We start from the raw sequence: 15,597 nt of genomic DNA on the forward strand, positions 1-15,597 counted from the left end.
CTCTGCCATCCCAGGGCTTGGATTAAAGGTGTGCCTTGCCACACCCAACTCTAAGATTTTCTTTAGTTTCTTTCCACAAATTGGAAATTTAGCTGAGTGGGATCTTGCCCTGAGGTGACCGCTCCTTTCTTTCCCATGTCTTCATCTATTTATGACTTCACTCCATTTCACTATCTGCTGCTCCTTTTCTCCTCAAAATTTACTTTCTGTAATTTATCCTGCTCAGCTTGTTCCTTTCCACTATAGATCTTCATTAGAGTTAACACTAGTATCCTCTTGACAGAGTCTATTCTAGACTGTTTTGAGGTTACTTCTGTCAACGGAATTAATCCAAATATCTTCACTTTAGCCTTAGGCAGAATGATCTTTAGGCAACATACTAAAATTCTTCTTCTCTAAAACCTGTTGAGTGAGCCCCCCACTGTTCAAATGAGTCTTAGCACCTCTGTCTCAAAATATTTCACTGGTTTCCTAACCCAAAGGGCCAAAGTCCATATTTCTTCAAACAAACATATGGTCTGGATTATAACAGCAATGCTCACTCCCAGTGTCAGCTTCTCTCTTAGGCAGTTTGCTTATATGAAGAGGCACAATGACCACGGCAACACTTATAAAGAAGACATTTAATTGTAGTGGCTCCCTTGCAGTTTCAGAAGTTCAGTCTATTACCATCATAGCATGCAGGCAGATGTTGTACTGACTATATTGACTTGAGGGAATAGGAAGTCAACTGACTCACTGGCCAATATCATTGTATCACAGGAAACTGGGAGGTATCATCCTGATCATAGGAAACCTCAAAGCCCGCAAAACAGTGACTCACATTTTCCAACAAGGTCATACCCACTCCAACAAAGCCACACCTCCTAATAGTGGCTCTCTCTATAAGATTATGGGGACAAATTTTCTTCAAACTACCACAGAAGGTAAAGAAAACCTGTATTTAAGTTTCATACACTAACTTCAGTATCTACCAAATTCATGGATATAGAGACTCTTAATAATTGAAAAATATTAGAAGAATATCAAATATGTAGGTAGCCTCTTGAAATGAAATTTTGAAATAATTTATTAAGATTATTAATTTAACAATAAAATTGTTAAAAAGGTTAGTGGAGGATTTTGAAAGACATCACAGTGGTTATTGGTGCTTAGTGAACAGTCATGAGGATATGAGTTTTGATTCCAGAATTCATATATATAACTAGCACATGATCACCTTAGCTATCTGAGAAATCTGATACCCTTTTCTGGACTCTGTGCACATAGACACTTGCACCTGCATAGACACATGTCCACACACACACATACACACAAACACATGCACACAGACATAAGATTAGAAATTGTTTATAAACAATAGCAAGATCTGTATGAGCGGAAATTAATGGCGCTACATTGTTAGTGTCAAAGTTACTCCGTGCAATAAATTCCTGATATAGATATTAACGTCATCATGATTTCATAGATCAGACAACACAATAAAATTCTCTTGGCAATAACAAGGGATATGCTTTTACAGCTATTCAAAATCATTGAAAATGCACATTAAAATCTTTAAGAATCCCTGTATTCTAGGGTAACTTGAGCCAGCTGAAAATAAAACATGTTCGAGTTTACACAATATTGCAAACTAAATGAATCCATTATACCTGAGAATAAAAGGAAAAGTTGCATTAACGATATTTGTGTGAGTTCCTAGAAAGCAGTTTTGTCATTTGATCCCCGCATGGGGTAAAGTGAGTTTCCAAGGTTAGTGATCAGAATACACAGCACTGATTGAACAAATGTGGCCCTTGGCACCTGAATAGAATACTGAGCAGATTAAATCTAGTATCTGATACAAAATGGTTTCTCATATGCTGAGAGTATTATTTATACTTTGCAATTTCATTTTACTTATTCACATTGGTCTCAAATTTTCAAGAGCATATTTGCCAAAATCCTGACTTGATCTTGAATTTAATTAGTTTTTCAGCAAAAGACATTGAAGCACAGTTATTGCTCTTCTGTCCCCAGTGGTGAATAGTGGTGTCCATATATTGATCTGCACTCTGATCTTGGCAACTGCAAATAGATGAGGCATGAAGCTTCTCCACTGCTGTGCATTTGGGGGCAGCAGGACTCTCTCCCTGCTACAAATGAATGCCCTGTTTTCTTCTTCTTAAAGTGAGGGGTTTTTCTCTTGGGTCATTCGTGGAATAAATGCCACTTATTTGAATTGTTAGTCATCAAAAATTAATTGTCAGACGGTTCTTGTGGATGGCAAGTCTTATTCGGGTCTCACCCAGCTAACGTTCAATTATCAGCCGTTACCCATCTTCCTGGAGTGTTTAAGAAAGACTCCATTTTCTGCTCATTGCTTTTCTTTGCAGAAGCCAGCTTCATGAGGATACAGGACTACAGCACTCTTTCTTCCAATTTTAAACCATCAACTGAGGAGTAAATAACTGGGGACAAGTTCTTCATTTAAACATCTGGGATTCACATTTATTCCATCATTTTTTTTTTATTCCTAGTAATTACTTTTTTAACTCTTTTCCTGAGGATTATATAGAGAGTATTGCTAGTTAAACTAGCAAAGCCTTTACATTTCCAAGTCTTTTAATAATTTCTGAAAATTCTTTCCTTCAATTCGTAACATATTTAGAAGTTGTGGAGATTCGGAATAGTATGTTAAGGATAATGGTAGTGTAAGTAATGTAAGCAGATGTAAGAAGTTGGCTTCTTGAGAAATTCTTAAATACTTACACATGATCTGAAGAGATCACTCGGTGATAATTTTAGACAGTTCTTCAAATATGTATTTCAAGTATTTGAAACTTAATTTTTTGGTGTTGCTCTTCAGAGAGTGTCTGGCAAAGTGGGCCTTCTGTTAAGAGCAATGATCTTCCAGAGGACCTGAGTTTGACTCCCAGCACTCAAGGTCAGAAGACTCATGAGCCACAGGTAACTCCAGCTCCAAGGAACTTGACACTCACTTTTGACCTCTACAGGCACAAAGACGCTTAATATACACATACATATAAATAAACAATAATTCTTGAAAAGCTTTAAAATGATTTTTAAGTTTTCATTTTTTAAATGAATGGCATCCAATCTCTGTTGTCTCCAGAAATTTGCACAATACAGATAACTTTACAAGGCAAGTTCTTGTGGAGGAGAGTTGGCACAACTCTAAGGCTGCTAGCGGCTGTGGTCTCTAAAAGCTATACTCAAGTGACATTTCCAGAAGCCTCTGAAATACCCATGTGCCAGCTTCAAATGCTTTGCATAGCACATTTAGCTGTGGATTGCCAGCTCACTTCAAGGTGTGATTAGAGGACCATCAACAGCAGGATTCCTGGAGACTCCATTAAGCAACCTACACCCGCCAGACCAGATGCTTCACTGCATGTTAAGTAATATTGTGGAGAAATCTTGGGGGACATGCTGAGTGTCACACAGTTGCCATGTGTACTGGTTTTTGGGAGTTGTGAATCTTTCCTTTATCCAAAGTCTTTATTTTGTTTTATTTACATTAAGCAATGCAAACATACTTAGGATATACTTTGGAATGTAGAATGTATGATGTGTGATAGCTGAGGTAATTTAAAACGGTAGGATGTCTGAAGCAATTAAGAACCATGGGCTTAAGTTCTGAGTCCGCTGTCACATAGAGCATGATCCCAGTCTCTATGTCTCTGGGCTTCTGCCACATGAATTTGAAATGGCATGTTCCATAACTTTTATTGATACATTCACTGAAGAAATAGCGAACATGTTGTAATCAGAATGAAAAACTTTTCCTCAAGACCATAGCACCTGGCTGGGAATACTGTGTCCACATAAGACATGCGCTTGCAAATAAAAATAACATTGTGAAGCCCATTTTATATTTAGCATTTTATTTACTTATAAGTACAAATGGAGTTTGTAAAGAAAATGATAATTAAGAAAAGTGGATAATTGAATTGTAAGCCTTCAACTAAGTTTTGAAATGTGTCTACAATATAGGTGATTGAGAGGAAAGCAATTAACTTTACAGAGCTATAAGCACTGAAATCTATGTACTAGACTATGCAGAGAAAAATTACCATCATGTGCCTTGGCAGGGGCACCCCAGTGACAAAAGATAAGATGCTTAGAATTAGGAAGATTGAGAGGTGAAGTATACCAGATATTTTAGGGATTTGCAAAACTAAGAAGCTTAGTTTAAGCCATGTAGGTTAATTAGAGAAAACTAGTTTGATTTTAGTTTCTAAGTATCAAATAGTCAGTCGTGTGTACGTATCACTTTTATCACACAACGCAAGTAAGAGAGATTTAACATTTTCAGACCTAGGTGTAATAATGCAGATATGTAGGTTGGAAGGGGGATTATCAAAGATTAGGAATGCAAAATAAGTTGGATAGCTCACACACACAATAAAATAGTAGATAGAAAATCTGAAGGGCAGTCCAGAATTTGGATGATTTGAGTTTGAATATGTCAAGCCTAATACGACAATCAAACGTAAAGCACAAATGCTATGTCTTCACTGAGAAATAACATCCAGTATTCTCCACCTTATATTCCAAGTACACCCTTCTGGGGATTTTCACAGTGAGGACCAAGAAGCACTCATCTATTCCAGATAATGACAAATGCTAAGGGAAACATGAATAGAAAACAGAAATGAAATACTAGAGTTACTTTAGAAACATGGTTGAGCAAGTTCTCTTGAAAGAATTAAAAACTATATTAATATAGTTAATTAATATATTAATAATATATTAATATAGAAATTAAAAAAAAAAGTCAACAAGATGAAGCCTGAAGACCTAAGCTTTAACTGGACTGAAACAAGGTCATTGTTATAGGAAGAACAAGGTTAATTCAGCTCAAACAGAGAATAAAAGGCAAAGATGAAGTCAGAGAAAAAGGCTCAGTTCCATAAACATTATTTAGTTACTTAAGGCATGATTCCCTCTAGATAAATACATGCTAGAATGTGTAAAGAGCCAAAGTTTACTTTATTCAAATCCTTTTAATGTGCAGATGACTAATCCAAACATCCCAAATCTAAAGGAAACACACAATTACAGATAACGGCTGAGTCTTGAATATCTGGTAATTAATCCATTGTTCTTTCTATTGCTTAGGAAAGTCCTTGAATTATTTTACTTCTTTGCTCAAAGGTAGATTAGTCATGTCTGCCTCTTAGTCTCTGAATCTCTCATTAAGAATTATAATTGTCAAGACTGGGAAACCATGGTCTTGACTTTAAACCATGTTGATTTTTTTCATTTTGTTCTTTTGTCTCTGTACTCTTTTCTTTTTTCTTAATGTTAAAGACAACCTTGAAGAGGAACAAACTCACAAAGGTAACCTACGGGAAATGAGTTTTGGTGCTTGGGAAAATTGCTTTCCCTTGCTTTGCCAGGTGGTGCATACAGACAAATTATATCTGCAATAGAATCATGCCTTTTAAAATCATTTTCTTGAGTGTTTCTGTAATTCAGTTGAGGTTCTTGGCATTCTTTCTCCAACTATTGTGTTTTCTTCATTCTTTGTTATTTGTGTTTCTTCTTATTGTAGAAGTTCCAAAAATGTATCTGAAAAATAAAATTTTTATTGACAATAAATATTTATTTCATTGAATAAAAATTACATATTTCAAATAATAAAGAATTATATTGTTTTATTCTATATTTCGACCATTTCGTTGTTAATTTTTTACTTATTTTTGAAAATTTTAAATCAAAAAAACTTATTTATCTCCTTATTATAATATCATTTTCTCTCTTCTCATTTTGGAACACTATAAACTCCTGGCCAAGATAGGTGTAAGCAATTGCAAATAGAGGACTTATCAAGTAAACAAGTAAGATTTTACAACTATAAATTATCAGGCATTAGACATATTTTAGGAATGATGCCTATGATGATAGTTAATTTTTTGTATTTATATCTTTCCCAAACCAGTGTGTAGCAATAGTTGGAAATATGGATATAAATGAAAACTTTTTACAATTTCTAAGAACAAGTGAGGATGCCTCTATTTCATATTTCATATTTGCTTTGAATTTTACTTTCTTTTTCTCCCCTTGAATAGCACATGAGAAAATGACATGGGAAATAGGAATGGAAGAAAGTTCTGTGTGATAATGCTTTTGTACACTGTAGAAATTTGTCACTCATATTGTTTTAATAAAGTGCTGATTGGTTTTTTTGGTTTTTCGAGACAGGGTTTCTCTGTGGCTTTGGAGCCTGTCCTGGAACTAGCTCTGTAGACCAGGCTGGTCTCGAACTCACAGAGATCCGCCTGCCTCTGCCTCCCGAGTGCTGGGATTAAAGGCGTGCGCCACCATCACCCGGCTCTAGGTTTTCTTGTATATAGAATTCCCAGTCTTCTGAGAAACCATCAAACTGACTTTCATAGTGATTGTACAAGTTTGCACTCCCACCAGCAATGGAAGAATGTTCCCCTTGCACCACATCCTTTCCAGCATAAGATGTTCTTGTGTTTTTCATCTTAACCATTGTAAAAGGTATAAGATGGAATATAAGACAGGTATAAGTTGGTTTGATTGCATTTTCTGATGTATAAGGATGTTCAACATGTTTAGTGTTTCTCGACCATTTGGGATTCTTCTCTTGCAAATTCTCTGTTTAGATCTGTTCTCCATTTTTTATTCAGATTATTTTGGTTTGTTGATAATTAGTTTTTTGAATTCTTTATATACTTTGGAAATCAGTCCTCTGTTGAGTCCTTTTCCTCATGCGCCTGTTTTGCTGTGCTGTGTTTATTACTTTTATCAGGATTTCACAAAACAGCTTCTTTTTTTCCCCCTGCCTTGACGTTTTCTAACATGGTTAACTCATTCCTAATTTTCCTGTCTTCATTTACATCTTCTCTTATTGGTGACGATTTCAGAACTGCAGGCTTCATGTTGCTTAGGTTGGTTAATAATGAGGCTCAATACAAAGTTATACGTTTACCTAAAATGTTGTGAGATTACTTTGATTTTGTTTTGTTTTTGTATAACACTTATTCAATCATGCATATGAACTGCATAGATAAGAACATTGTGCTTCAATGTTGCAGTGTTAAAGACTGTATACACCTACAAGGAGACCTTCCTTTTCTTTACTTTTTGTTTTTTGCAGATATAGTCTCCTATATCCCTTGCTTGCTTCAAACTACTCTGTAACTAAAGCTGTAAGGATGACCTTGAATTCATAATCTTTGTTCCTCCACCTCCCATGTAACAAGATTATAGGAAGTAGCACTACACCTGGTGAGAGACCTTCCTTCACCATATTAAAGGCGGCTCTTTATTCACTGTCTACCAGCAGTTTACTTCCCTGCTATTATTTTCCTGCTATTTTTCATTATATCCCCATGCCTAAATAGAAGGGTTTTATTAAATTATATCTTATCCTTACATAATAAAACCTAACTCTATTTCAAATCAAGCTGAGTAGTGAAAATGACAGAAAGATGGAAGAAAATGACCATTTGAGTGTAACCAAAGGATGCATGTTCCCATTATTGGCAGTCTTTGTGATCAGATATATAGAGGCAACATGGATAACAACATGAAACACATTGAGTACTAGTCAGTAACATTAATATAGTATATGTGAACAATTATTATTAATATTTCTTCCAAAGAAATATATATTACTATTTCCTTCTTTATACATATACACAAACATATGTTCCCTATATATTTCAAGTATTTAAAAATAAAGCATGTTTTACATTTTATAAACAGGAGACCATGACATATAGAGCACAGTAAAGAAAGACTAAAATTAATGGTTTGTATGAAATTTGTATAAATGGTTTGTGTGAATATATAAAAATTGTATAATGATTTTCTCGCTCCCCGGCCATCTTGGCGGCTGGTCTTGGTTGGGGGCCGTCCCGCACCTTAGGCAGGAAGATGGTGGCCGCAAAGAAGACGAAAAAGTCTCTGGAGTCGATCAACTCTCGGCTCCAGCTTGTTATGAAAAGTGGGAAGTACGTGCTGGGATACAAACAGACTCTGAAGATGATCAGACAGGGCAAAGCGAAATTGGTGATTCTCGCCAACAACTCCCCCGCCTTGAGGAAATCTGAAATAGAATACTATGCCATGTTGGCTAAAACTGGTGTCCATCACTACAGTGGCAATAACATTGAGTTGGGCACAGCGTGTGGAAAATACTACAGAGTATGCACACTGGCCATCATTGACCCAGGTGATTCTGACATTATTAGAAGCATGCCAGAACAGACTGGTGAAAAGTAAAAAGTTTTCCTTTAATAAAACTTTACCAGAGCTCCTTTAAAAAAAATTGTATAATGATAGGTATAAAAAAAACTCATATTATGAAATTAACGTTAGCCAAAATGCAATGGAATCAACTTTTTGCCTGATTCAGATATTGATCCTGATCTCTCCTGATAAGTTCTCTTCTGAGAATTTTTGGAAGGAATCAACAAATGTGGACTCAGTTGGCATGGGGAACAACTATGAAATGATATCGTGGTTTTGCTATGAAAATCCTGGAAATAATTCTGGTTAATCTGTTCTCACCAGTAGCCTGGGTTTGCTCCAACTGTGACATCTCCCCAAAGAATCAGTGCTCCTCGAGTCTATAACATATTGTGGTACTTGTTTAAGTGTAGTGAATCGATTCAAATCTCTTTATCTTAGTACTAACCTTCCAAAAGTACCATGCTTCATACAGCTACAAATAGCAGATGTTTAAGCAAATGTATTCATCTCAATAGGTAAGAAAAGTTAGGATGGAATTGAAAGCATGTGTTCCTGTGTATATCAGTGTACAAGTGTATTTGACAATTATATATCAGGCATAGGATATTGCTGATTAAAGGCATAGCGTTGCAGGAAGTTAAGATGATATAGCAAGCTAATATCATTAAAATGAAGTTGTTATTAATTTCCATTATTTTTTATTTTAATGCAAATCACTAATAAAAGATGAATTTTAGCTTTATGGGTATTTGCAAATATTTGTCATAAAATTTTGTCAATTATTCAGTTTTTCCACACTCCTAGTCACATAATTGTTAAGAAACTTCTTTGTTGTGAATAGTTTGGAAGACTCAGTTCAACTTGGATTGTACTACGCCTTAGTGTAGATAACTCTGTATTAATCACTAAAGGGCTGATATTATTTTAATCAAATGCTGCTCTATAATCAAAAATTAGTTTTTAGAAAGCAAATTGTTTACATTTAAAATTGAATAAACCAACAATTTTGGATCCCAGAGATTTAGCTCAGGCAAGTCAGGCTTAATAGCCAGCCCCTTTATTCACCCAGTTTTAAAATCTTAAAGATTTTTTTTATTATTATTGTAAAAATGTTGAGAACTTTTTACTGTGAATGAAACTAAATACACACCAAGAAATACAGAAACTTCTAAAGACTCAGAAGGTTATATATGCTCAAAATGTGGAGCAACGTGACAGATATCAAAAATTGTTCTGAAATTCACATTAGCATTTGCAGGAGGAGATTACCAGGACTAATTTAAAATCCTAACAGAACATAACAAAATTTTGGCACAGAATTAGATAAGTCTAAAATAAGTGAAACAAATGGTTATTATTTTACAAATTCTTGGGTTTCAGCAAAGGCATATGGCAGAGTGCAGATCTGTTTCTAACAAAAGTGCTGTTGCTTAGTCTGTGTTCATGGCAATTCGTTATAAAATTGTTCATTTCTTATCAGCTTCCAAGAAGAGTGACCTGCTTCATTTATATAAAGAAATGACAAAAGGCAAAACGTTGCTTTTTTAATGTTTTTCATTATTTAGCAATCATTATCTAAGAATATTTTCTTTTCCAGACTTTGCCTGGTTATTCTTGAAATATCCTAGGCAAACAAAATGAAATTGTGCATCTATTTTTTTTCTCCTGTATGAAAGTCAAGGGGGTCCTTAGGGTTTGGACTCCCTGTTGCACCAACATTTTAATTTGTATTTGTTTACATGAAAGTTTAGTGTTTGGCCAGATTTTCACAGTATTGTATGTTTAAATGGGTTTGAACACAGTATGAATGCCTCACAAAGAAGAAAGGAGGAAGAAAATTATGACTACTAAATATACCCTCAGGTGCCCTTATTGATAAAGAAAATTGAACTATGGCAATATGGAACTGTAATATGTTTAGTAGTGCAAAAAATTGGGAAATTTGTATTGAAATGCTCAACTGGTCTCAGTTATTTGCAGATTGATACCCATGTTGTCCTCTAACCTCAAGCCACTTGTTTGACCTTGTGTGCTTCTATTCGTTTTTCTGAAGTGCCACTTTGAGCTCTGGCTGTGTACATGATAAGCATGTGATCTGCCCCGAACAATGATTCTTCACTTCTCTCTCAATTTTCTTGTGTTCTATTTTTCCATTGAAACTTCTCCTAATGTGTTTCTTATCTCATGTTTGAGCAGGTGATAATATAAAAGTAAGGGAAATGTTTTCTCATCCTTAGAGAGTGTTATTAACCTCCAAGTTTATTTTAAACCACTAGATAAGCTATAGTAAGGCTACAGCAATTTCGTTAAGTTTTTGATACTTGGTTTAGTTTTTATTTTCCCATTAATTAGTTTAATCTATAATAAAAGCAAAAAGAATATATACATGCTGGATTTTATGGTCTTTGAAAATGATCTACTGGCAGAATCATGAGGAATATTACTGATTTGCTTCTAAGACTTGAGGTTTCAGTTAAATTTTATATGACTATTTTTGCTTGCTGTCTGGTGTTATGTGTTCTTTGAGAATATAATATTTTAGAATGAAGTTAATGCATGTTGTAAGATAATAAGTTCTGGAAGTATAGATAGTAATTGAAATGACATAGTTAGATTCATATAGTGGAACTGCATATGTACTCGTCCTTAGAAAGAATTTTAATTCGTAAAATGCTGTTATTTTCAGTTAATGTTTGTTGGTTGTTCATATTGTAGGAGGATATACATATATATACATATGTATATATATGTAGCCATTATTTTAGCAGCATGGGACTAGGGATTACACTCAAGAACTCATGCATGTTGGAACTGTGCACTAGTACTGACATTCATTCATTGGCTTTAAGCAGACAAAATCCTTTTCATCATAGAAACTCTTTCCTCTGCTGCATTGATAACCTCATGTTAAGTGCATAAACATTTCGGTAGCTTATACAATTGTTTGTGCTTTTTCCTTCAAAATAGCTTCTTTCAGTATTCACTGGATCTGAGGTAAAATTTTCACCACCACTTCTTCTAAAGTAGTCCAGGGCAAATGATCTTTATGACATTGCTAAGATCTGCTCCCTCTGCAGCCGTCTTCTGATTTGTGTCTTCCATTTAACATTGAGTTTAACTTCCCTTTTTATAGCTGTGTTATTTCATGGTCCAGTTCTATTTTCCTTCATTTATGAAATACACACCTATACTCTCCATTGCTCTTGGGTGCGCTTTCCTCTTTTTTAAGGCTATTTCGTTTTACCTATTAATGAGATTTCCCCAAACAAATCATTATTATATTATAAAAACAGAAGTTATAGTTTTCTACCATAAGAATTAATGCATAGGAAGTTTTTTTTATTATTTTAATCTTTATTCACAGAAATATTATACAACCAGGCTACTATATACATATTTGGGGAGTTCTTCAGAATTGATTTTGCTGAGATATTTTCCAGATTTATTCAGTAAAAGATGTTCCGTTATAGATAATTTAAGACATACATATCTTTATTTATATGAATATCATTGTAATTTTTACTCTATAACCATGTATAATTATTGTTGTTTGAAATGTGTGAAAGTTGTTTACAGCAATTCTAGCAAAGTTGCATTAATAAGAGACAGTATTTCAGGTTTTTTTCAGTATTTGCTTATTTTAAAAATGTACATTCATGGATTAATGTAGTAATTTTTAATGGAAGACAAGCTGTAAATTGTTCTCTAGTCCAGGAAATTGAGTGTTTTTATAAGTGATGATGAGATTTTAAAAACAAATCTGACTTAGGAGCATGTTATTAAATTGTGTCAAGTTATTCTTTTTGATTACAGAGTCTGATGTTCAAGAACATTTTTTGACAGACTTCAAAATTTAAAAAATAACTGAAATTATACCCCGCTAATGGGTTGAGTCAGAAAAGTCAAAATGATCAGATGGGGCATTAAGTTCATCTTTATTTAGCAAGCACTTATGGAAGATGAGATGAGAAAGCAATGGACCAACGTGAATGACAGGTTGTAGATTTTAAGTGCTTGTGATCCACCTAAAGAGACACATGTGTAAGTAGAAAGTCAATGCAAAATGAAACAACAAAGAAGTAACACCTAAAGTAACCCTTCCTTCCCCATGTGATTTTCTGTTTTATGTTATTACAGCAACAGGCAGGAAACCAGAATAGAAATTGCTACCAGGAATAGGGTTATTGTTGTGACGAACCTGATCATGTTGATTTGGGGGGAATAAATTTTGAAAATTTTGCAACTTTGGGAAAGAAGAGCCAGTGAATGTTGTGGGCACAGCTTAAAGATTCATTCTAGAATCATCTTGGAAGGGAATAATAATGAAAGGAAGTTGGACTATAAGTCCCATCTCATGACGTTCACACGGCAGCAAGGACTCCATCGGCAGTTGTACCAGGGGTCAATCACGTGATATTTTGGCTTATGGTCTATGTGTGCTGACTGTGCTGCGGCTGAATAATCAGATGTGTTCAATAAGAGGTTAATACCATAGACGCAGCTGGATTTGAACTGTTGGATATTGGTTTTGCTTCAGTATAACTCAGTTATTTCCTTTGGATATAAGAATTTTCAAGTACGTAGTTGTTTTTAATTTTATGTGAGCCTAAAATTAAGAGAGTTCATCTTTTAAATAGAATTTGGATTTTGGAAGTGTTGGAACTTTTGAAGACTTGGGGGATTTTTGGAGTTAAAGTATATTTTATATTATGATATTAAAATGACTTGAGACTTTGGGGATAAGAGATACAAATTACAGATAAATGAGACATGTTTGTGCATCTAATTGACAGGGAGTGGACAGATTGTACTGGTTAGTCTTAATGACCAAATTGATACTGTCTTGGATGAAGAGAATATCTAGGTCAGGCTAGCCTGTGGGTATATCTTTGGAGTACTATCTTAATTGTTAATTTATATAAGGAGACCACTCTGAATATGGGTGGCACCATTTCATGGGTTTGACCCTGAAGTGTAAAATAGCAGAGAGAGTGAGGTGAGCAGGAGGCTGGCAGGCAGCACTGGCAAATACATTTCTCTCTGCTCTTGACTGCAAATGTGATATGACCAGCTGTCTCAAGCTGCTGCTACTGTAATTTCCCTGTAATGAAAGTTTGTTACCTGAAATTATAAACGAAAAGAATCCCATCCCCCGGTTTGGCTTTTTGTCAGAATATTTTAATGCAGGAATAGAAACTGGAACTGGAACATCAGATATAAATGATAGCTGTCATGTGAATTGTGGGACAGGAGCAATAAACAAAGTGCTTTGCTCTATTTCAATACTGAAAATGCTTGAAAATGCTTTGATATAGACTGTGTATCTGTGCTGTGAATGAGGTAGAAGATAATGGATTTATTAGAATCTCTGTGTTTATACCTGTCACAAACACTACCAGTAAAACATCTTTCCCTCTTCTTCTCTTCCTTTCCTTTCCTTTCCTTTCCTTTCCTTTCCTTTCCTTTCCTTTCCTTTCCTTTCCTTTCCTTCCCTTCCCTTCCCTTCCCTTCCCTTCCCTTCCCTTCCCTTCCCTTCCCTCCCTTTCCGCTCACTTTCTGCTCTGTCTCCTGCCCTGACCTTTCCTTCCATAAAAATACTTTTCCCCCATAGTATTATATGTCTGTATTCTGATCTTGATCCCTTTTGTATCTATGCCATCAAATGGCTATTTAACATCTTAAGAATTAAAATGCATGCTACCAATTTTCAAATTATAAATTATATATTGAAATTGACTACTTGGATCAGGTATGGGAGATATACCTACCAGATGAATTTTTTGAGGAGTTTCAGACAAAAATGTTTAAAGTGTTCTAGGAAACCATATCATAAGGAAAGAAGTTCTGCATAAAGGCTTAGCATAAAAGAACCATCTCATGTGAGAGATAAAGATACTGGTTACAGCTATCTTGGAACTGAATATGGTTATGGATCATGCTTTTATGACATTATGACTGTTACAAAGTTGAAGAGATGATAGATACAAAATTATCAAGAACAAGACATTTCTTTCTTCCTGTATCAATCTTTCCTACCAGCCAATAAGAAATGGAGAATTATATCTTTGGTCATTGTTAAATAACTAAACCAAGAGTTAAAAAATAAACAAGAAAGAGAGTGTAAATATATAGTCCTTTTATTGAGATGTGGAATAATCACAGTGGTACCAGAATAATGGGGCCATGTGGCATCTTGACATTCACAGGGTCTACAAGTTGGTCATTTTAATGCAATAAGACCTTGGACAAAAGTTCCAACATTTGAAAAGCTTCACATCTCTAGGTAAAGGGTGAATGAAATCACATGAGAGATATGAAGAATTCTTGTTGTTTTTTGAACTTTAGAAAAAGGCCACTTTTTGACACTGTCTCCCTTAATGGGACATGTTATGACTTGGAAAATGTTATGTCCTATATTTGGTCACCCATCTATAACTACCTATGAGCCTATTATTGGGGGGATGGAGAACCTGCATTTGAATGACTACCTTGAATGTGATGTTGGAGACCATTGAAAGTAATGTTGAGATTATTCACAGTGCCTTCCTCTCTTCTCCTGTCCTTTTTTAGTATATAAGAAGCACTTTTCTACCATACACATAACTTCAAGAAGTTCTTCCTTATTCCAAAGTCCAACACAGCAAGGTCAATGGACCTTGAACTGAAATCTCTACAATTATGACCTCATATAACTATTTCTACATTTTCAATAAATTTTTCTCAGGTATTTGTCATAAAAATAGAAATAGGTCACAGACATATAATCTCCAATGACATACATAAAAATTATTGAATCAGTCATTTTTCTGTTCTTTACTCATAAATATTGAGTATTTTAATAAATAATTTGAAATAGCTAGCAAATCGGGAGACAAAATATAAGCCTAATCCTGTCTTTGTCAATTACTAAGAAGAACGATTACTTTGATGAGGGTCTCTACCTCTGTTTCCATCAGTTGCTGGATGATTATGGTGATATTTAAGATATTCACCAGTCTGACTACAGAGCAAGAAAAGTTGGGGCACTCTCTCCTATATTGCTTAGGATCTTAACTGGGGTAATCTTTGTGGATTCCTGGGAATTTCTCTAGTGCCAGGTTTCTTGCTAGCCCCACAATGGCTCCCTCAATCAAAATATCTCTTTCCTTGCTCTCATTTCTGACCTTCCTCCATCTTGACTATCCCACTCCCTCAAGTTCTTTTCCCTCCTCCCCTCCTCTTCCCCTTCTGCCCTCCCTTTTTCCCCCATATCCATGATCCCAATTTTATCAGGCTATCTTTTTGTTTCTCCTTTCCAGGTGGATAGATGTATGTTTTTCATAGGGTTCACTTTTTTACTTAGCTTCCCTAGGATCATGAACTATA

The 15,597-nt window shown here is 35.0% G+C and overlaps 1 protein-coding gene across 1 annotated transcript; it reads left to right on the forward strand.

Annotated features, from left to right (window-relative positions):
• The first annotated feature begins 7,906 nt into the window (after positions 1–7,906).
• Positions 7,907–8,302, forward strand: LOC130871823 (60S ribosomal protein L30-like). Its single transcript, XM_057765444.1, has one exon. The coding sequence runs from the start codon at positions 7,915–7,917 to the stop codon at positions 8,260–8,262; it is 348 nt and encodes a 115-aa protein (XP_057621427.1). The 5' UTR covers positions 7,907–7,914; the 3' UTR covers positions 8,263–8,302.
• Positions 8,303–15,597: the final 7,295 nt, after the last annotated feature.

Source organism: Chionomys nivalis, chromosome 3, assembly GCF_950005125.1.
Source record: "Chionomys nivalis chromosome 3, mChiNiv1.1, whole genome shotgun sequence".
NCBI lineage: Eukaryota > Metazoa > Chordata > Mammalia > Rodentia > Cricetidae > Chionomys > Chionomys nivalis.

What these genes read in the sequence shown, in the direction of transcription:
- LOC130871823 (XM_057765444.1), top strand. Translation starts at nt 7,915, where the DNA reads ATGGTGGCCGCAAAGAAGACGAAAAAGTCTCTGGAGTCGATCAACTCT.